The 22,978-nt window shown below is 30.7% G+C and overlaps 1 protein-coding gene across 2 annotated transcripts in view; it reads left to right on the top strand.

Annotated features, from left to right (window-relative positions):
• LOC129614797 (peroxidasin) overlaps nucleotides 1-22,978 on the top strand; it is a 139,527-nt gene that overhangs the window by 27,030 nt on the left and 89,519 nt on the right. For both annotated transcript variants that reach the window (XM_055529672.1, XM_055529673.1), the window contains one exon: nucleotides 1,607-2,356. In XM_055529672.1, coding sequence (XP_055385647.1) covers nucleotides 2,193-2,356 — 164 coding nt within the window. In that variant the 5' untranslated portion in view covers nucleotides 1,607-2,192. The remainder of the gene's footprint in view (nucleotides 1-1,606; nucleotides 2,357-22,978) is intronic.

Below are 22,978 nucleotides of genomic sequence, written 5' to 3'. Positions count from 1 at the left end.
TACATTACCACCAATATTTGGTTTTATGAGATTCCAAAAATTTCGGAATTATGAACTTCAATTTATTCAGAAATGTGTTAATTCACGAAAACGATGAATCGATAAAGAAATATATGAAAATTTAAATATTTTACGTAATATTTATGCAATTTTTATTAAAAATTTAAATTCAATTTAAAATAAATTTTAAAATATTGTAGAGCATACACATTACATTGCTGTCTAATGAATACATTTAACATGTATATGTGCAAATATAGGTAATTTTTCATAATAACTATGTATATGTAAATTTCATCAATATTCGCATTTTTTAATGCATTTCTGTATTGCTTATGCAAAGTGTTAAAGTGTTAAGTATTACAGTGTATGCGAGCATTAAATATGCGAATAAAAATGATTAAAATATTGTTATAAGTAAATTTCAACCATTACAGTATTAAATGAGATTACATTAAATTTAATTAATTTATTTATATATATAAATTTTTACTTATACGATAATGTACTTAATTAGAAAAGTTAAGTGAATTTAAAATAACTATTTGCTATTTATTAATCATAATACTATTATAGAGGATAATAAAATAAAATTGAATCAAACAAATGGTTTGTGAAGAAGCAGTTTTTTCGTCAAAAAGTGAAAATATTGCTTTTAATAACAATCTACATATATATCAATTCATTGCATATATTTAGGATGTAAAAAAAAAAAATTTAAATAAGTGAGCTGATGGTCGAATTCGGCGGTTAAGTTAGTTAGAATTTACTTCCTTTATAGTAATTTGGTAAAGCTTGCAGTTTCGGAAATATAAGTCTACAAAAATGCAGGTTATACAAATTTCGATGAATGATAACTTCGGAGCGGGAGGAAATGGAAAAAAAATCTACCGAAATAAACTTCTATTAAAAATCTATTCCAATTTTAAATTTCTATTTTAAACTAAACAGAAATTTTATAAACAGACACTAGGGCAGACGAACATACTCATAGCATGATGGAATTTAATCACAGCATAATTAACTTTTAATATATTAGATTTAATTTTTAATTAATATGTGTTTATGTTCTTCGCATAAATAATGGGTACGTATACAAATGGTACACTTAAAAGAGGATTATTCGAGCAATAAATGAGAACGTAATAGTTGACCTATTTTGTGCATTACATTTTCGAATTAATGATCGAATTAGCTACATTTTATTTGTGTTACCCATAAAATTACAATTTCATGTAACAAATCTTTTAAATATCGAAAACATTACACACACATTATTAAGTTTTCTATAGCTATCATACAAGATATTGCATTGCTATGAACAAATTTTCAAATAAAATTCAAAAAAATATTCTTAAACTAGGTTAATATTTTAATTTTGTTCTAAATAATTGTTAAGAAAATGTCTGCCAAAGTTGATTATATTTTGAATAAACTTTTCCAATTTATTTTGTGTCTATATTAAATAATCTATTTAATATTTATAATATTGACTATGCCCCAAAAAAAAATCATTTCGTATAAGCAGGACAATAATCATAAAAAAATATAATAAAATACGAATTTTATTAAAACACAACAATTTCTTCCTTTTTTTTCTTTTCAGGACTCAACGAATAACCACAACAACATATAAACTTCCTGAAATAAAACAACAAAAAAAATCGAAACGAGACTGTTTGGATTTTTTGTTTTCTTTTATAAAAACATTTTTCACTCTCCTTAATTTCCTTTCCTTTTTTTTATTTTTACAAATTTTTATTTGAATTTGAAACTAAAAAGGAATTTTTTTGGTTTTTTCTAATTACTTCAGTGTAAAAATTTTGCAAAAGAAAAATTTTTTCCGAAATTCAGCAAAAAAAACGGGAAATAAGGACAAAATGCGCATTTAGAAAGGAATTAAATTCGCTTTGAAACCGTAAAAAAAAAAATAAGTAAAAATAAAGAGGTAAAAGAATTTTTTTCTAATATAAAAATCAGGAAACGTACGTAACCCAAAAACAATCAAAAAAAATTCTGAAATAAATTAAAAACATAGAAAAAAAACAAAAATCTAATTAAAAAAGAAGGGAGGGGAGAAATTTTTCGTCGATAAATAACCATTTCCGAATATTATTAGAAAGGACTACGAAAGGAAACGAAAACAAAAATAAGGACAACACAAAAAAAGAGAAAAAAATTTCACACACAAAATGAAGAATTTATTTTTATCAATTCTTCTAATTACCACCACATTAGTTACCCAATCGATTGGATTATATTGCCCATCAGGATGTTCTTGTACCCAGAATGCAGTTCGATGTATTCGTATACATTTAAAATCGATTCCTGTAATACCAATGGATACGACAATATTGTAAGTAATTATTTTTAGATTTTTATTTTTATTATTTTATTGCGTTTCTTTTTCTTCTGTTTTTTTAAATTCTACAAAATATATTTATGTGTATGTATTAATTTTCCTGTCATTTAATATACAATAATAATATAAATGTGTATTAGTGCAAAGAGATATTTAAAAAAAAAAATGTTATTTGAGAGAAAATTTGGAGTTGCTAGCATGACAAATGAAGAGAGAGATAGACATGAATGTCAAATATCGAAAGAGTTGAATAAAAAATTTCGTTAATTTTATATTATTTTCAGAGCGGGGTAGCTTTTTTAATTAAGTCACCACAAGACACTGCGCTATAGCTGAGAAATTTTGAAAATTATGAAAGAGAAGAATAAATTTGGATTTTCTCCTTTATTACTACTACATAAATTCAATTGAATTTTGGCAGCTCAAGTTATTTGACAAAGAGCATTGAATGCTTGTGTTTCGTTTCTATTCTGCTTTATCAATAGTAATTTTTCAGGTTAGTCTTACTGATTTTAGTCGTTCGAATATTCGACAATACATGGTAGTAGATTTCTGTCATTTTTATTATAGACAGCGTAATTTGAATAGTTGTGACGATTTTCGGCATTGACGTGTCATTAAACTTTAGAATGATTAAAATTTTTAAAGTTCATAATATGTTGGTAATCTTTGAAACGAATATTAAAATGTAAATTTTTTTTCTTGAAGTAAATTCGAAATTAAAATTCCTTTTTATGAGAGTAAAAATTCTTTATTTTTTAATAATAAAAAGTTAGGAATTCAAAAACTGTTTTAAGAATATTTTATATGAAAAAGCAAAACGAAAAAGAGAATAATGATAAAATCTAATCGATTCTAATGTGTAAATATTGAAATTCTAGCGTCGATATGATGTCATCACTTTATTATTATTCTTTAAGTCTTTTTTTTAATTTCTCCCCCTCAAGATTCAAGAATAAGAAAATGGTTTCAATTCAATCTGTGTTGTTGGTGTCTTTTTTGCACTTTTCTTTTCTCTTCCGGCGTACGTTAAATTGAAATTGTTAAAAATACTTAACGAAATTATCAAACCAAGTGTATGAAATTATCTGAATCAAAATCTATTCTTATGAGAAGAAGCAAAAAAAAAGTATAAAATTGGAATAATTTTTTTTTTTCTATTTTTATTTTTTTACAGCATTTTTTATTAGTTTATTTTCAAATTGAATGAAAATCGTTTAGAAATTATTTTATGTTCATACCATATGTCTGACATACATGAATGAAAATATATTTATGTATGATAATGCAATATGTTTGTTACAATGTTAGTTATGGTTTTTTAATTTGAAGTTAAGAAATTTGTGTTGTGTTGTGGTGTGATTAATAAAAATATTTTTTAAAATTTAATGGCTTTTGAAGACGATGACTGGGAATGGAAAATGATAAATCTTAGAACTTGTATGCTGACATTTATACAATAAAAAAATTTGTTCGTACAAAATTAAATCGGTCGGGTGTAGGACGAATACTTGAAAATACACGAATTTTAACTTTTCCAATATTTTATATTAAGTAATCCCAGATCCCTATGTCAAATGAATATTTAAATTAAATTACTAAAATTTTAGGGTAGTTTTATATAGACCACCATAAGTTTTAGACTTAATAATGCTAAAATTTTATATTTAAAATCACATTAGAATATTTTAACGTAATTTCATTTACGATTAACCATTTCACTTTACTGTTATTGTCATTTTTATTTTGTAGAATATTGCAATTTGAATTCATGATATGTCCTCAAATAAACGTTCTCTCTCTAAGCATCTTTTAATATTTTCCATTTTTTTATAATTTTTTTTATGTACTTTTTATTCTTGTTTTTTTTTTTGAATTTTTTTTTTCTACGTAAAATCCTGTAACTCAAATCTGTTTCTATTGTTAAAGTTTGAATAAGAAAAATGAAAATGAAAAAAATAAAAGGGGGAACGAAAACCGCTTGAAATCTAAATTGAAATCTATTTGGATTAACTGTATCTTCTGCAAGACTTTTTTTTTGGAAAAAGAAATATTGATATTAGTACTTACCGATAAAAGCTATTGACATGGGAAAGTTGTAATACCTAATACTAAAATATCTTTTAAAGATTTAACAAAAATAAAATTTAATATGCGTGTTTTAAAGTTTAAATTTTAAAGAATTAATGAAGTTTCGCTAATAAATTTGTATTAAGTATTGTAAAAGATTTGGATTCGTGTTAAATTATTCGAAATTATTATGTTTTCAATTAATGAGCACGCTTTTGGATTAAGAGAACCATGAAAACGAGTCCGACGGCGGCTAAATAAGTACCGTTCGGGCTTAGTAGTAGTAGTAGTAAGAGGGGAGGCTCCACCGGTACACCTGCGCAAAGCCCATGCACTAGGCCAACAAAAAAGGCCCATCGGCAACTCCCAGAAAATACCCAGCAACCCCCATGAAGTTCGACACAAGACTCCTCTATCCGAACCAGCCAACCTCTCTGGCGAAGTCCAAAAGCCGCGCAAGAGACATCTCGGAAAGGTCCCCCTAAAGGTTATCGTAAAAATAAGCCCCCAAGACACGCCTTCTCTTCCACATCAGAAACGGACAGGCACAGAGGACATGCTCTACATCCTCCACCTCCGCCGCATCTCGACACCTACGACATACATCCGTAATAGCAATCCCCAGCCTCCTGGCCATTTTCCCCAGAAGGCAATGCCCCGTCAGGACCCCAATCAGTGTGCTGAGAGCAGCCCTATTATCTTTCAACAGCATCCTCGTCCTCCTTTCGTACCTGATAGGTCACATTGCCTTGGTCACCCTACACGCTTGAGCCTCCGCCCACAAGACCTGTATTGGTGTAGATGGATAACCCCTCATGCCTGCATAACCCCCCACACTCCAATCCTCCCTTTAGTACGCAATGCACCCGTCACCCCAATACACGCCATACGCTGCAACCAATTCACAGAAAGGGTTCACAGAAAGGCAGCATCCCCGCACCCAACCATTCAGTCTATCAAGGCCCCCCTGCATTATTGCACTCAGTACTTCCGGGTATTTACTCGAGGATGTAGAGTTACATAGGCAGTAACTCTACATCCACTATCCCTCATGAGCCTAAGATAACCCTCCCTCCATAACCAAGACCCACAGATATGGCGATAGGACCACCCCTGAGGAGTGCCTGTCACCGACAGCATCGTCACCCTACTTGTGCCCCACTCGGCTAAAACTAACCTCTCCATGGTCCTCAGCACAAAAGACGATAAGCTGATTGGCCGGAAATCCCTCGCGCTGACATGACCACTCCTACCAGGCTTCGGCACAAAAACCATCCTTACCTCTCTCCATTCTCTAGGAACATACCCCATATACAGGCAGCTACGAAAAATTACCACCACCCAATCAATGATCACTCTCGGTGCCCTCCGCAGCATAATAGGCCACACCCCATCCGTTCCCGGAGGCTTGTAGGTGCCAAAAGACTTATAGCCCACTGTATCCTCTCCCCCGTAAAAATTTCTTTACCTTGAGCTAGTACAGTCTCCGTTCCTCTCCTCGGAACCACCTTGGCTTTTGCTCTTCCCTTTCCCTCGGGAATTGATCCTGGAAAGTGAATCTCCATCAGCTCCCCCAACGTTTCTATACTAGAGCCAGCCCAAGTACCATCATCTCTTTTAACAAAACCAGCCACCAGGGGCTCCCCCGATAGTAGTTTCCTTAATCTTGCAATCTCATTGGGATTTTCCAACGACGTGCAATAGCTCCTCCAAGACCTCCGTTTGCCCTTTCTTATTGTGTACTTAAAAGCCCTCAGTTTCTTCTTATATTCTTCCCACATGGGTGGGCTGCTTCCCCGCCTCGCCAAATTATGTAGCCTCCTTACTTTCCTCTTGGATTTACTAATTTCGTTGCACCACCATGGTGGTGTACCACACTTTGCAGGGCGGCTAATTGGGCAATTGGCCTCATAGCCGCACTCAGACACTTAACCACATTGTCATCTGGCTTACCTCTTCTTATCAGTTCATGTACCGGCCCAGTCATGTCAGATTCCAGGGCCGCCGAGTACCCATCCCAATTTGCCCTTCGGGGGTTCTAAATGACGCCCTCACCTCCGGTTGCAAATTTATCCTAAAACGAATCCAGCTATGGTCCGAGAAGGAAGAATTCTCCGATACCATCCAGTTACTGACCATTGAGATCCCTAAATTAGTAGCCAAAGTAAGGTCTATCACCTCAGTCCTATTTCTAACGACGAAAGTAGGGTCGCAACCCCTATTGCATACACAAAGGTTAGTAACACTAAGAAAATATACTAAGGACTCACCTCGCTGATTAACATCCGAGCTTCCCCATAGAGTGTGGTGCGCATTCGCATCACACCCAGCCAGTACATCGTGTCTCCACATCCTCATAGCCTCTCTGAATTTTCCCGGCGGCGGCTCTGCCTCGTTGTCGTAGGGCATATAGCATGAGATCAGAAGAAGAGGCAAATCCTTCTTCTTCCTCTCCCACCTTACCACAGTTGTATCGCCGTCACAAAAGTTATATAAAAGAAAAAGTTTAAGTTCCTTCCTGGTGAAAATACAAGATCTCTGTCTACTTACTCCGATTTTGTGATACAGGACTTAGTCCTTAAGCGTCAGGTCCCGTATACTAACGTTTCCATCTAACCACTGAACCCCACCATCTAAGCTGAACCTTACCAATCCGCAATTTTTCTCTATATATCGCACCGATTTCCTATTTATGCTCAGAGGGGAGTGTTGTCCAGTTTTCTTCCGAGGCTCCTCCCTAACCACAGTCCAGTCCTCAGCCCCAAACTCCCGATTCTGTGGAATCAGTAGCCTGATACTTCGGCCTCCGGTACCTACCAACATCGGACCTAGGGATAGCCCGTAGTTTGGCCCCCTCCCAGATGCCGTCAAGCTTCGGCAGCGTGTCCTCCAAGAACTTCTTGGAAGCCATGTTGGAGCACGCTACCACCTTGAAGCCTTCATCCCATCCAGCTCCATCGAAGATCTGAGCTAGATGAAAACACCCCCAGTAGCTCATCCTGGATCCTTTCTTCCACCCTTTGCCATTTTTCATGATCCAACCGGCCTTCCGGGTCGCTCTCATCCACGATGGTAACCTGCCTCACATCCCCCTTCTGCGAAGCTGTGCCTTTTGCTTTCTTGGAAGTGCTCGGCAGGATACCATCGTCGGAGCGTCCCCTCTTCTTGTGGAAGTGGTCCCTCCTAACCTCAACTTTGCCCTTGGTTGGGTGAGCCACCTTCCCTTCGGTTTTCGATGCAGCCTCAGCGGGTTCCCTAGCCCTGTTGAGCGCACCGGAACCCGATGAGACCGGAGTAGCCACAGTAGGCCTCATTCTCTCCGGAATCATGGGTTTCGAAACCTCTCTGATCTTCTTCGAGCCCAGGATCGCCTTCGCTTTCTCCATCTGCTCTATCTCCCAAGGACTAAGCTCCGCCCGGGGTTTTGAGCGATAGCCGCTGCAGCCTCCGCCTAGCACTACGTAGATTGTTACTCGGGTCCCGTGCCTGGTTCTTTGACTCCTCACCCGTAAACGGATTGATCCTGCTGAAGCCAACTTCACTGACGGTCCTGATGCTAATGCCACCTTCTGCCGAGAGCGAAACGGAGTCAGTCTTACTGATGATGGTTATGTCACCACTACCCTCTGTCCCAGAGGTCGAGCAGGACCTTTTCCTGTTGACCCCTTGTGAGTTGAATTCTGAGCTAATCTCAAAATCCTCCTCACACAGGATCATCGTGGGTGACGAAGACCGCGATAGCGCCCGAATCTCTTCGTCGGTATTAAATTCAGTAGCATTACGTTCAAGGCCTGTTTCCACCTTGAAATATACAGTATAAAAATATATAATATAAAAATATACAGTATTGAAATATATAGTATTAAAATATACAGTATCCGCCGACATCGCTCTTGGGTTCTTTGGTCCTACATAAGCTTCCGCACCACGACAAGGTGGAATCCCCCGGGAAGGAAACTGTTTGGGCTTACATCACTACATATAACGTTCGCTTCCGTCGCCAAGGCAGGTGGTCTGAGGCCGGGCAGAGTCAATGTGGCTGGGTGGACCGTTGGGGGCTTGAGAGATCGTGAGGAAATCTCGTGGGACATCCTGTGTTTTCCCAGGGACGACATGATTAGAAATTACAGCTTTGAGAAAAATTTTACTTCAAATCTGGACAATGGTTGGAACTGGAGAAATGATTTCTTGAGTTTTAAAGTGGAACACTAACGGCCACAATCTATACAATACGTTGTCAAATTATATTGAAGATTTTTATGTATTTTCAGCATGCATTAATCTTTCCACGTTTATCAATGAAACGAAAGCAAGATATATCTAAAATGAAACATGATTTCGAATCCATAGATATGCATGTGCTTGCCACTCAAAAGAAAATAAAAAAAAACCGTAATGTGTAGACAGATTTCCACCTTCAATTTTCTCTTATATACGATAAAAAAGTGTTTATAAGCCTTTTAAATTAAAAAAATCAAAATTTCGTTTCCAGAATCTTCACATTATAAAACGAAGTCCGTAATATATGCATATTGCACATGTATTGATCGAACAATTAAATTTTACAGTACGTAAGTTGGATTTTTGTAATATAATTTGCATTATAAGTTCTTGACAATATTCCTGAGGCTAAATATTCAGGAATTCTATGAAATTTGTCTTGCATGAAATTATTTTTCTTCTCTACATCTTATTTTGTTTATTAATTTTATAATGAGGAATTAAAATTTTGCCCTTAAGGCATAATCTTTTATAAAATGGGTATATTGAACCCTATATATAGATATACGGTTAATAACTTAATTTATTTTCAATGATGGTAATTTGGTTTGGTGAATGTTAAAAGCAACCTGTGGAAAAATTCAATGAACTTATTGGAAAATGGTTAGGACTTGCTTTAATTTGATTATAGTTAGATATTTTTCGATAATGTGAATTAATTTATTCTTCTATAGTTACGGGCTGTAGAAGTGGTGTTGTACCGTGGAGTGCGGCTATTTCGCTTTCAATTAAAAAAATTAATATTTTTCACAATAATGGTTGTTTAAATTCCGAATAATTTTTAAAAATATTCCAAGCCTGTAAAATTAAAGTTTCAACAAAAAATATTCCTCCCCCTTGTGTCTTACCTCTTCTTATACAAATATTTGAATAGTAACATTTATATTTGAAATTGAATAAAATATGCAACCGATAGACACATTTACAAACGTGTGCACAAATAAATTTCAAAATGTTAATTTTTTAGAAAGAGAGAGAAAAAAAAATTCTATTCAAAAAGTTGGTTCTGTTCTAAAAACAAAAAATTTTTTTTTTCCGGTATAATTGCATTTTTCGAATCTCTTTTTATTTTTTTTCTGCTCATAGTTTTTTTCTTGTATGCTGAATTCAATTTCTGGATATTCAACTTTGCTTTTTAATTGAAATTTATCATTCCCAATGGCAGAATACTGTTTTTTTCCTAATATTTGGTTTATTCATATTATTTATGTACCTTAAAGTTATAGTTAAAAAAGAACCTCTTCATTATTTGATTACTTTTTTTATAAAGGTGCGATTATGTCAATTCAATCGTCGAAATTTTGTAAAAAAATTTCAAATTTTGAATCTTGATTGAAATAAATCGCAATTCAAACTTCAAGGTTAATTCAAGGTTATATTAAAAATTTAAAATTGAGTCATTGAGGCAAATTTGTTTAAATATTTGACAAATTATTTCAAGCTAAAACTTGACTAACTAAATTTTAACACTCAGTTAAAATTTTAACCAAAACGAGTGAACGAACCAAAACCCGTGTTATTGCATAGCAACGAGTTTGATTGAACTGACCGTTTACACTTAGAAATACAATATACATTGAAATTGATGTTTTGTTTAAAAGTGCATAGTGCTCTAAATTAAAATGTGGTATTTTAGATCAGTTTGGAAATGGAACATTGATGTGTGAATATTACAAATGCTGGAGTGAAAACTAATTTATAAATTTACAAGTTACCGATTTCAAGTTTATTTTTTATATAAAATTGGAAAACCATGTACCGGAATAAATATGCAAAAAAAAATATACTACTTATTCTTTTCAATAATTTTGAAGTGTTATACGGTTAGAGTGTTATATTGCTATACAACTTCAAAGAGTATTTGCCTTTTTACAAATTAGTGTGATTGTCAAAATATACGCATTGTCAGTTTTTGAAAAAAATTCGCTCTTAAATTTTGTTGAACATTAAACGAGGTCAACTTTAATATTTACTTTGATTCGAAGGAAATTTTTTCAAATTAAAAATGTTTTATACACTTTTTTGATATCTCTTGTCTCTCGTTGTATAGTTTCTAAATTTATTGTGTTTAATTTATAATTTGAATTAAAATGAAATTTTTGTTTTAACGAAAAAATCAACACAAAATGACATTAAAATTCTTAAAATTGTTTACTTGAATAAAATTATGGTTTATTGAGTTTTCAAAGTATATCACCAGCACGAGTTCTCATACCAGTTTAAAAACGAGAGGAGAAAAAAGCAAATCTTAAAGATATAATGTGTTGGTTTTTCTTAATTAAAAGAACAGTATTTATTTAAGAATGAATATTTACACAAAATTCTCTTCTAACATAAGCGTTTTTTTTCAACGAAAAAAATTTTATAATTTTAATTATTTTTTTTTTTCATTTTTAATAAATAAAGCTTAACGTCACTTTGCAAATCAAATCACATTTTTTCGATATTAATTTGCATGTATAAAAGGCTACTTATTGAGAGGACAGCACATAAATAAATAATTGGGGTTGTAATCCGTACAGTGAAAATATCGATTGACAATGACATATTGTATGTCATATTAGCAAATATGATGATGACGTGTGTTTACATCCGTATATTAGTTTACCTAGTCAGAATTTATAGGTTTAGTTTACATGTAAAAAGTGTTGCCCTATAAGTATTTTATTATATTTTATCATTCCTGTAGCCGTTTGTTTAGGAATCCAATTATTGAGTTATATTTGTAGGCTTGGACGAAATTTGAAGTAACTAATGAAATCATAGACGAGGACAAGTACAGATGAAATTTTTTACATTCTTAATATTTCACGTACATTGTTAGTATATGGAATAGGAATAAGTAAAAAAGTATAACGCAAATAAATCTTTTGATGTTATACAAAATAAAAGAAAGTGAAAAAATTAAAACGTTAAATAAAAACAAAAAAAAAAGAAAATTATAAAAATAAATGGAATATTTGTATTTCATTTAATGAAAAAAAAAAAATGAAGGAATCAAAAAAATGAAAGATGTAAGAAAATAAAAAAAATTAAAGGGACTTTATGACATTTTTTTCTCTGTGTTAGTCTATACTTAAAAGGACAAAAATATGTGGGCATATCAGAAGGTTTTTTTTTGGAATTTTCTTCCTCTTCTCTCCGTGTTTGAACGCAGCTTTAATAAATTATTTGGTTCTATTTTAGTCAAAAAAAACATAAGAAAAAGGTTAATTTTTTCGGGACAATTTCATTTTTTCTATTTGTTTTAAATTTTTTTTTCTATTTGATTTTTAATCGGCCGGTCAAAAAACATAAAAGTAGTTTTTAAATATAAAACTTGTATAACAGTTTAGAATAGCCAATACAGAATTCAATAATTTCTCGTACAATTTCGGTAATATATAGGTTTTCCTTTATAAGGGTAGATTTTCGGTTTTAAATTTGAAACAAACTCTTCTGATTTCAATTTCCCCAACAAGCTATTGAAAAACCTTGAAGTTAGGCGTAAAGTAAAATTAGAATAATATAAGCCGGGTGTGCTATCCCTAATTGGGAGGCCAAATATATTTTTCGAAATTTTGTTCCAGAAGATTTGCAGCCTATTAACTTCTGTACAACCACCCGACCGCTGCATAAGACAAAGCAACATGGAAAATTGATTGAAATGTTCTATTTAATCTGATTAAAATATAAAATTAAGACAACTAGTCCAGTTGCCTGTTTCTGCTTCTCTGGTATTTGAATACAGTTGTTAATTTTTACTTTGTTGTTCATGAATATTTCAGAATAAGATCGCCCCCAATTAAGTGCTATTTTCATAAAATTTTTTATTTCGGGGTATTAAAATATCTTTGGAACGGAAAAAAAAGTAAGAATTTTTTTTAGAATTTTTTTGTACATTTCATTTAAACTTTGACTTCTTATACTAAAACCAAGTCCAACTGGAACACATACGTTGCAAAGAAACTTGAAATGAAGGACAGTAGAAGAAGTAGGAGTAAAAAGAAAATAACAAAAAAAAGGTCAAGGAAATTTACTTAATTTATGATGACTTATATAAGAATGTATGCTTGGGTGTATAGCGTAAATTAAATAGAGAAAAGGTATAAGATTATATGTACATTTGTGATATGGTCCTCTATATACAAACGGATCCCATAAAATGAGTGAATTATATAGGCAGAAAATCACTAATTTCAATATTTAATTATTGTATTATAAAAGAAAATGGTGAAAAATTGTGTTTTCTTTTTTTTTTTGTATTTGAAATAAAAAAGTTTTCATTTTTCATTTGTCTAATTAAAATAAAAGAAATGGCAGAAATGCGATATTTTCTTTTTTTTCTGTATGCCTTCCTTGTTAAAAAAGTAAAATCCGAAAATAATTTTCTTAGCAACTACAAAAAAAAGTTTTTTTTTCACATTTCTAAAAATACAAATGAAATCTTCAATTTTTTTTTTTTGGTTTTTAAATGAGTTTTCAAAAATTTTTACATGCTTTTTTACTTTTACAAAAAGTTTCGAAATATGCTTATGACGTGCTTTTGTCGAAATTTTAAAATTCATTTGAGAAATATTGAAAAATCACAATTAAAATATTTGAAGTATTCCAAATAATTCGGATTTAATTAATTTTTTATTTTTCAAAGAAAAAAGTATTGGTTCCTAGGTCGTGGTTGCATGTACAAGAAAGTGTTTATATATAACCAAATAATGGAGCCCATGAACTTATGGTATACAAGTTTTCCGCAGAATAAAGAGCTTTGTGACATTGTAGGTGCTTCTTGGTATGTGCACAAGATTGGCATTCATACGGATTTGGGTGTCCACACAGTAAGTGAAGAAATAAGAAACTGTACCCTAAAACGCAGGGTTTGTTGAAGCAGCATGTGAATATTCAGATTTCTCAACTTGTAAAAGAAAAGGTTTGGAACGCTAAAGTTCTAAAACAAGGCACATTAGAGTAAAACTAATTAGGATCAGGAGTATTTTAGGTTGAGTATACCGTAGTACGTCCGTTAGTTTATGAAATAAGACTTGTTATTCTAGGATCTTAAAGCTTAATTTTAAGGGACATGGTTATAATTTTAATGGAATTCAATTCCAATAGTTGTAGAAATTTTAAATACGATTTTAATGGTATGTCACATTTATAAACCCCAGACGATATTTATGAATCTTTTATGACGATATTTATGACGATATTTATGGCATGTGTCTGTGCGGATAAGATCCAATAGTTTTTAAAAACAAATTTTGAATATTAAATATAGACTATTTTTAAAAAGTTTAATATAATTTTAAAAGTTAATAAACCCTTGATAATATTGACAGAAGTTCAGTAAATTTAACGCAGTAAACTCAAACCTAATTAAAAAAATTATGCTTGAAATCAAATTTTCTTTCAATAATAATTAAAATTAGGAGTAATAATGATTGAAAATCAAAAATTATTATTCATTAAAATTAAAATGTTAAAAGTTTTGAAAAGTAAATCTGGTGAAGTTTTGCTCCTACTCTTAATGTTTATTTTTAGAAAGTGCGTTAAGTGTTTTTATAAGCCTCTTAAGAATTCCCTAATAATTAATTTTAGATTCTTCTCAAGAAAGTTGTCCTGAATCCTACAACATAAAATTTTTTTTCCCCGAAAATTTTAATTACCACTCCTTTTTTCAATTCTCTTAAAACAAATGAGATTTTTTTTTAAATGTTTTTTACTTATGTTTGTACTTTTCTCATTATTTGTAGAATTTTTTTTATCTCTCTCTTTTCAACTGTACTTCAAATACAAATCAAATTTTCCATTTTGTTTTAAACTTATCTGTTCTGTTTATGTTTAACTTAACATTTAAAGAACAGAAAAAAAAAACAAAAATGAAATAAAAAATTTTGGGTGAAAAAATTAATGTAAAGGCAAAATGATAAAAATTGAAATTTATTGGAAAAATTTGTTTTTTTTTTTCGATAAATAGAACAAGAAACTATAATGGGTAGGAAAAAAGATAAAGCAAAATCCTAATAAAATTTTATTTGTTTTTAAAATGTGAAAAAAATTGGTGAAAAAAACAAGAAAGAGAAATGTGACGTACATAAGTAGAGAGAGTCAAGACATCACTTAATGTAAAAGCTCAACTGAGACAGGAGGAGGAAGCTATTCAATTTTGAATTCATTTTTGAAACTTTGAGTTTAATGGAGAAGCACGTTGCTAAAAAATTGAGCAACTAATCAAGGCCAACAGACCATTTTAAAATGGTGAAATATTCGGTTCCATCCTGATTGTTGCGTCACTTACGTGACATTTGCCGTTGCCGCTATCATGTCGTTATTTATTATATTTTTAAATAAAAAAGCCTTCATTTGCATTTTGGTTTATGGATTTATCAAATTCTAATAGTGATGAAATTGAAAAGACATAAAAATTAAGGATCAAAAGATTTAACATTATTTTAGATGGTTTACTTAACTTAAAATTCCATATGCAGCGCAGCTATTTTGTGCGAATTTTAGGACTTTTGCTATGAAAGCGCTCTCTGTCATGTTCGATCTCTTCAAATGGTTTTCTTATTGTCACTTTTATGCTAAAAATGAAAAATTTAATTTTATAAAAATTAATTTTTGGTGCATCCATCTTACTTGTGAATTGTTATATTTTTTTTGACAAATAAAAACGTTGCTTCACTATGCCATATATAATATCAGAATGACAACTGTAATATGGCTAACATATGTGTTTCTCGATATTCTCCGAACGCTCTCACTGCAATCGCCACTTGGAATACCAAATTTATGACACAACGACGTTTGTCGCACTACTTCGACAACTAAAACAAGGCGCATTATCTGTATAAGGCGCTAATCGTTTATTGGCTAAAACTGCTAAATTCGTCAGCACTGACAGATGAACGTTTTTCTTCTTTGAGCTCCGCTTTCGAAATAATAACTGAAATTTAAGTAAATAGGAGTTATTTCTCTTTGGAGTATTGCATATCATATTATACTCGTTTTATTTGAACACTCTACACTTTCAAACATAAACTAGTTGTTTACCATTCAACGAAGGTATACTAAAAATTAAAAAAATTATACTCTTTAGAAAGTTTTTAAAGAATGTATGAATACTGAATATTAATTTTCAATTTATAGACCACTTTTATAACATGCAAAAGAGAAACCAGAAATATTTATGAGAGGGAAATTATTTTATCTTTTTTTGTAAATCCTTATAAGCTAATTTTTTTCGTTCTTTAATTCTTAATGAAAGTGGTCCAGTGTAGTTCCTAGGTTCTACTTGCATTTTAATTATTAAATCTAAGTATTTACGTACATTTGTGTATATTTAATTAAAGATACAGAGAAAATTTCTGTAAACTTTTGCATGCAGATGCTCGAATATTAAAAACTTTTGACTTACTTGATTTTTTTTTACTCATTATGCTTCAAAAATATTTTCTAAAATAAATTTTATAGTGTTTTTTTTTGTTTTACTTAAAATAACTGAAACTTCTTTCTCATAAAGTTTTGTTTTAAATTATTAAAATATAAGTATGCATAGATATTGAAAAAGTTATGCAAAAATTTATATACAGAATTTATTGAAGAGAACCAGAGACTTGCAGCATGCAAAAATAAATGCAAGGATTGTACAATAATTTTAAAATGTAAAAGAAATTAAAATAAAAAATGTTTAACTTCGTACTCTCTTCGTTTTACTTACATAAATGTTCTCCGTAATTGTACTCCGTTATAAATTTAATGTTTGACATTGCAAATTTAAAGATAGCTTATAGAAAATAATTTAGTTTTGGAAAGTTATTTAAGATATTATTTGGTTATATATTTAGTAAAATTTTATTACTTCATGATCAAGTGCTTGAAGTGATGAGCACATAACCGACTTCAAGATGTATTGACAAGTTTAGCCAAAGTATTACCCAAGATCACAAAAATGCCTTTTAAATACTTCTACAAGAAATATATAATTTTGGCTCTTACTTCAGCTTCGCTCTATGCCATCCGAATTCCTTAAATTCGTCAGTTATTTTCGGTTAGTTCCAATTTTTAAAGGGAAATGTGCTATTTTGAAAACCATCAATTCAATCGACTGTATTTTTTTCAATAATTTTTTTTTATAAAAATTAAAAACATTGTGCAAATGTTCATCATAACTTTTACAAAATAAATAAAATTTTAATATTTTTTCTCAATAAAATTTTATAAAAAAAAAATTCAAAAAAAAAAACAAATACATAGTTTAAATAAAACGTCATGTTGTACAAGAAAAATAACTGTAAATTAATTTAAAAAGAATTTAAAAATTAATTTAAAGTAGAAGCAGTAAAAATAGATGGGAAGTGAGAAAGAGAAAGAGAAAGTAACAAACAATATGAAATAAAAATAGAGAAATAAATAAAACAAAAATGAGCAAGGAATTTTTTTTTATTATTCTCTGCAGATTCTTTCCGCATATTTCGTTGCGTTTTTCCGTTTTGCTTTTTCTACAAAACTTCATAATTGTTTTTAGCATAAGAGATTTTTGTTATGCTTTTAAAGTGTAGTTGCAGTTGTAGTTGTGTGTACTTTAGATTAATTTCTATCATTTGCAACATAACTTACACTACTTATACTTTAAATTATTTCTGTTGTTTTGTTTTATTTTTAAAACTGGATTATGTAACACAAACTGTTAAAACAAAAACAATTAGAAGAACTAAAAAGCAAAATGAAAATAAAATTAAAAATTTTTCTTTAAAATTTATTTATTTTTTTTTTCCTAGTTATTCGAAACTTAACACTCATTAATAGTGAAATGACGTGGCTTTTAGGGGAAAAAAATAGTTTGAAATTTTATTGAAACTTTTTAAGGTAGCATTATTTTTTGACATTTGGCGGATCTTATACGTAAACATTTTTAAGGAAGTGTCACACGCCAATAAATTTGGATTTAAAATTATTGAGTTAAATGTATAGTGAGTTCAAGCTGAAGTTATTGTGAGGGTGTAACAAAAATATTTACCAGAAATGGAATTGGTTGAAAATTTCGATATATCAGGGAAAATGTTGTCAAAATTTGCAAAAAGCCACAAAATAGATCAAAATTCGTACATCCCAACAGCATTTAGTTAATGATTTTTGCAATTATTTTAAACGAACATGATGCTAATTATATTTCGCTGATGGAAGGATATTTGTACAATAATGGGGTCTTGACAATGCATTGCCGGATTAGGATGAATATGTTAGAAGGTCTTATGCTGGTATTCTGTACTGATGACCTCAATTCAGAAATTTCTTGGGTCTTGCTTAATTCTACATGTAACAGACAAAATTTAGGCTGCTTGGAATGCGGAAAGAAAACAGAAGAATCTATTTGGTCTAAATGCACCAATTCGAAGGTATATTGAATTCCAAGCTATCTAGGTGCATTATTACAATTATCCTACTCACTAATTATATTAAACATTCTAGTTACATTTGTTCCATAAAAATTAAAATGTTTTTGTAAATTTCAGTTACCAAGTTTAAGGAAAGATTCTTCCTTTTTTCGTGCACAATTATTTTTGAAAATCTGTTTTTGTTTACCTATACTCTCATCCTGATATTTCTACGTTATTTTTTCTTTGTTTTTGATGTTTATAATCATAACCAAGTCGAGTGTACTTAGTCTTCTTAATTTATTGGATTAAAATTGCTAACGCATGAAATTCATTTTTGTTGGCAGTAAAATACTGTTGCTTATATAACTTCATAAGTTGATATTTTTCCACATTCTTGACTCAAAATTAAATTAGAATTTGTGAGTCTCACAAATTCAATAAGGAACACCGGTAGCACAGAATTAACATAGCTGTTCAGACTCAAATATATCTTTTAAGAAAAAGTTTTTGTTTTAGAAATGCACTTAAAAATGGAAAATTTATAATAATGTCAGATTCGTTTGCTGTTCTCTAAAAAAAAAATAATAAATAAAAACGGGAAGTTCACGTGATATTTTTTGTTTCATATAAGGTACGTATTTTTTAAAAGAGAAGATGAAATTAAAGAAGTTTTTCTTTCTCGTTAATTTAATTGTGTCATTAGATAACTTCCATCTTGTATTCTATTTTATTTATTTTCATTTTCCATTCAAAAAACGAACTGGATATCGCTGACATTAACTAAAATGAACTGAAGGTTTTGTTTTTGGAAAATTTTGATTAACAATGATTTTTTGTGGGTATATGTGTGTGTGTGTACGAGGATAGTTTTACACAATTAATTCATTGTTCTTAAAATTTCATTAATAAATATCTTTAAGACGTGGTAGTAAATGACATTAAAAAAGTGTTTTGCAATTTAAGTTGCAGTTAAAATGCTTTTGAGATCAGAAAAATTCGAAAGAGAGAAAGAATTGTTTTTGTTTGTGTGTGGAGTTTGTGTGTATTTTTGCTTAAATTTATTGTTTCTAACAAAAATTGATTGTATTTATATGTAGAAATGTTCGACTGATTGTATGCATACGTATAAGAATTTTTGTCGCATCTCCAAAGAAAAGTTAGTGCATATATTACAATATAACAAAATATTATATCGTGATCGGAGTTACCTCCTTCATATTTGAATATTTACGAATGAATTTATCAATTTTAAAGATATTTCGGAGGAGGCAGTGCTGCTGTATGCCAATAGCCTTAGGTACTATAAGAGCTCTATGCTGATGTAGGCTGGAATTGGGATCACAAAAGATCTTATGGATCGAAATGAGGAGAGCCAAAGGGCCTTAGTACTTCAAAAATTTATAAATTTAGATACAGTCTCGATATAACCTTAATCACAAAATTTTATTTGATACTTGACAATATTATTTATGATAAGAGCAAATTATCAATATTTTCAATCCATTATTTTCTTCCCAGAATTTACTAAGAAAATCCGTAAATATCAAATTTTCCTGTTTTATATAATGAAGTCAAAAAAAGGCAAAAATTACAAAAAGTATAAGAAGTAATCTATGTATTGAAAATTTTCTTTTCATAAGGTAAATACAATCCTGATTTGAATTTAAATGTCCTTGATTTCATTTTATACAAAATTATTTTTTACTTTTCGATTTAATTTAATTATGTGAAAAGGACTTTTTAAAATAATCCAACTTTAATTTAATCCTTTAAAATAAAAAAGTAAAAAAAGGGAAATAATTTTTTATTTCAATTTTCTTTTATCCTTTCTTACTTTTGTTTTTGTTCTTTTTCTTTTTATCCCAAAATCATTAAAAGGCCATTTTAGAGATTTATTACCTAATCTATATGCCTAGATATTTTCCAACTCACTATTCAATATTTTTTTTTCTATGTTGTATTCTCATTTATTTGTGGTTATTTAATTTGGAATTCATGTTAATTATTTTCAATACATACACTATGATTTTGTATGTATGTGTGTTTATAAGAATTTAATAAGGTAAAGGATATTCTAGTTTAGTATTTCATCAATTTTATTATTTGGTTTTTTTTTTTTATATAAGAACAATAATATTGACAACAATATAAATAATAAAAAACTATCAATGGACAAAAAAAAAAAATGAAAAAAAAAAGTTTTTTTTCAAAAGAAGAAATTGATACAAAGTTTTTGATTTTGATTTTTATTGTTCTCCTTGCTATTATTATTTTTAATATAATAAATGTATTTTACATCCTTTATGTCATTAACAAAAGATAAAATATAAGAAGAATATCCTTTGTATAGAATTTCATTAAGTCTTACATATACTCGAGAAGAATAAGGAAAGAATATTGTGTACGTACTAATATACATATACATGACTATGTACATGTGTATACGTGTTAGTGTTTGTAATATTGATTAGATTATTTTTTTATTGAATATTAATTAAAAAGTAGGCCTAGGTTTTTCCTTTCATATTATATTATATCATGGCTCTATTTATATACCTATAGTAACTTGTATACGTACATAGTGTTCTGTAAGTTCAGGAGTCCGTTTTATCATTAATGAAAAATTGAATATCATTATAGTTGGATATCACAATTTTTGAATAATACACAATTTCGGGTCAAAATTCTAACGAATTTGAAAGAAGGAAGGGGAGATTGCCCATCAAAAATTTTGCTGTTATTCAGAGATAGACTCCCAGCAAAAGTAAACTTGTTATAAAATAGCTTAAATCCAGCATAGAATTCACAGATGGCTGTGACATGCACAGGTTAAGGAATGGGTTGGATTAGAACGGAACCCGAGGAGCCGAACAAATGTTATTTTCAGTTCAAAATAGCGATAACGATAAAGTGATAACAATATTTACAGAGTTTCTATAAATTTTTAAATAATTTGCACTGTAGGGTGTTCGTATAGGTGCTAAACAAGTACATGATATTGCTACCGAATATAAGAGAGTAGAAGACGATTCCACATATTATATGACACTCTATCCATCTTGATAAAATTGATATTGAATTAAATTAAATTTTTAACAATTTTTATTATATAACATAGTAAGGTTCTTAATGAATAATGTTATACTTTATATGTAAAATTATATATCGTAATATAATTATCAAGGACATTTTCGAGTATATTTTATTAGTTTATATCATGAAGAGAATAAGAAGTGATTGGAGGAGGAGAAGAAGAATGTTTTATTTTCTTTTTATTTAGAAAAATTTTATTATGATATAAGGATATTAAAATATTTTTACGTAAGCAAAAAATCTTATAAAACATTTATAAGTCGTTACAGGGAATTTAGGATATTTATAAATTTTATGCATGTAGATGTATGGAATTAAATAATGTATAAAGCAAGTGGGGTTCTATTTCATAGTTAGTTATATATTTGTGTTTAATTAATATTGATAAAGATTGAATATTTACGAATATTATTTAACAATAATAAATTAATTTGACAGGGATCGGTCACTCACATTCATCTTACTCTAATTGTATATGAGAAAAAATATAGTTTTTCAAGAATGGTGTTAAAACTGACAAAAGAACGTATTATATTAGTGTAGCTAATAAATTAGACTAAATTTGACTAAATTATAATCTAAGTATATATGAGTGATTGATACCCGCAGCTTCGATCGAATTCATATTAAATAAGATTAGTGTGACAATATATTACTTTAAGCGATTTGATCGAGGAGCTTAGGTCCTCTTCAAGTCGTCCCATAGAATCTTTTGGGACGACTTGAAGAGAACCTAAGCTTCTCATATTCACTTACATTATCACTGTATCGACCTTGGTTTGTTTTTCCTTACCCTTCAGAACATGCACGACCGCTGTTTTTGGCACCTCAAAGTATGGTTCCGGTTCAATGAAATGAATTTGACGCTTCCTTCTGGATTTTCATACCCGTCTATCTTCTGCTCTTTCATGGTCATCTATCCCGTCACTCGCATCAATGTTAATTTGCTACACATATTCATGACATCAAGGGCATTAACCCATACGCTTAGCATTTTGGATCCCAGTACATCAGATGAGAGTCCCAGCGAACGGCTGTACTGTCCGAGATAGTAAAGATCCTGTTCCTCTTGTGGTTCTTTCTATGTTTGACCATGAAATATTGATGAATAGTGTCTAAGGGCCCTCGTGATGTTTACGTGTATGTACACCCTACAAACACACTCTCACCTTTTCATTGGTTTTAGACCTCACAATGTCTCTTATATTTGCTCCAAAGTCCAAGGGGAACTTCACTCCCTGAATGATGTTGATCTCCTTCACAATCAACAGCCCAGTTACCTTAAGCTTTTTATGTCAATATTGTTTATGCCATTCAAAGGTGTGCGTTCTACCACCATACGACAGAAGATTAGATACTTGTGTCACTATGTGTTATATTATGGATAGTAAGCTGCTGTGGAGGGAAAACATAGAGAATAGGGTAAGGAGGGCCACGAGTGCGTTGTTTGCCTATAAGGGGGCGGCTGGTAGACGTTGGGGAGTGAGTCCTCGACTGGTCTACTGGTTGTATGAGTGTGTAGTTAGGCCTATTCTAAAGTATGGGGTGGTTCGGGATAGAGAAAGCAGGAAGCTGGAGAGGGTGCAGCGTATCGCGTGTGTTGGAGTGACAGGTGCATTGCGTACTACACCCGCTTTGGGTTTGGAGGTTATTCTCGACCTGGATCCGATGGGTGAGCAGGTGAAAGCGGCGGCTGCGTGTAGTGCCTTGAGGTTACAGGCGATGGGAATACTTAAAAACAGGGAATACACACACAGTAGAATTCTGGGAGAATATGGAATGCGGCCTATGGACATTAGGCCTGATTTTGTGGTGC

This window comes from Condylostylus longicornis, unplaced genomic scaffold, assembly GCF_029603195.1.
Source record: "Condylostylus longicornis isolate FDR11 unplaced genomic scaffold, ASM2960319v2 ptg000119l, whole genome shotgun sequence".
NCBI classification, from domain to species: domain Eukaryota; kingdom Metazoa; phylum Arthropoda; class Insecta; order Diptera; family Dolichopodidae; genus Condylostylus; species Condylostylus longicornis.
The sequence above is the reverse complement of the archived record's forward strand: the minus strand, read 5'-3'. Positions and strand labels throughout refer to the sequence as shown.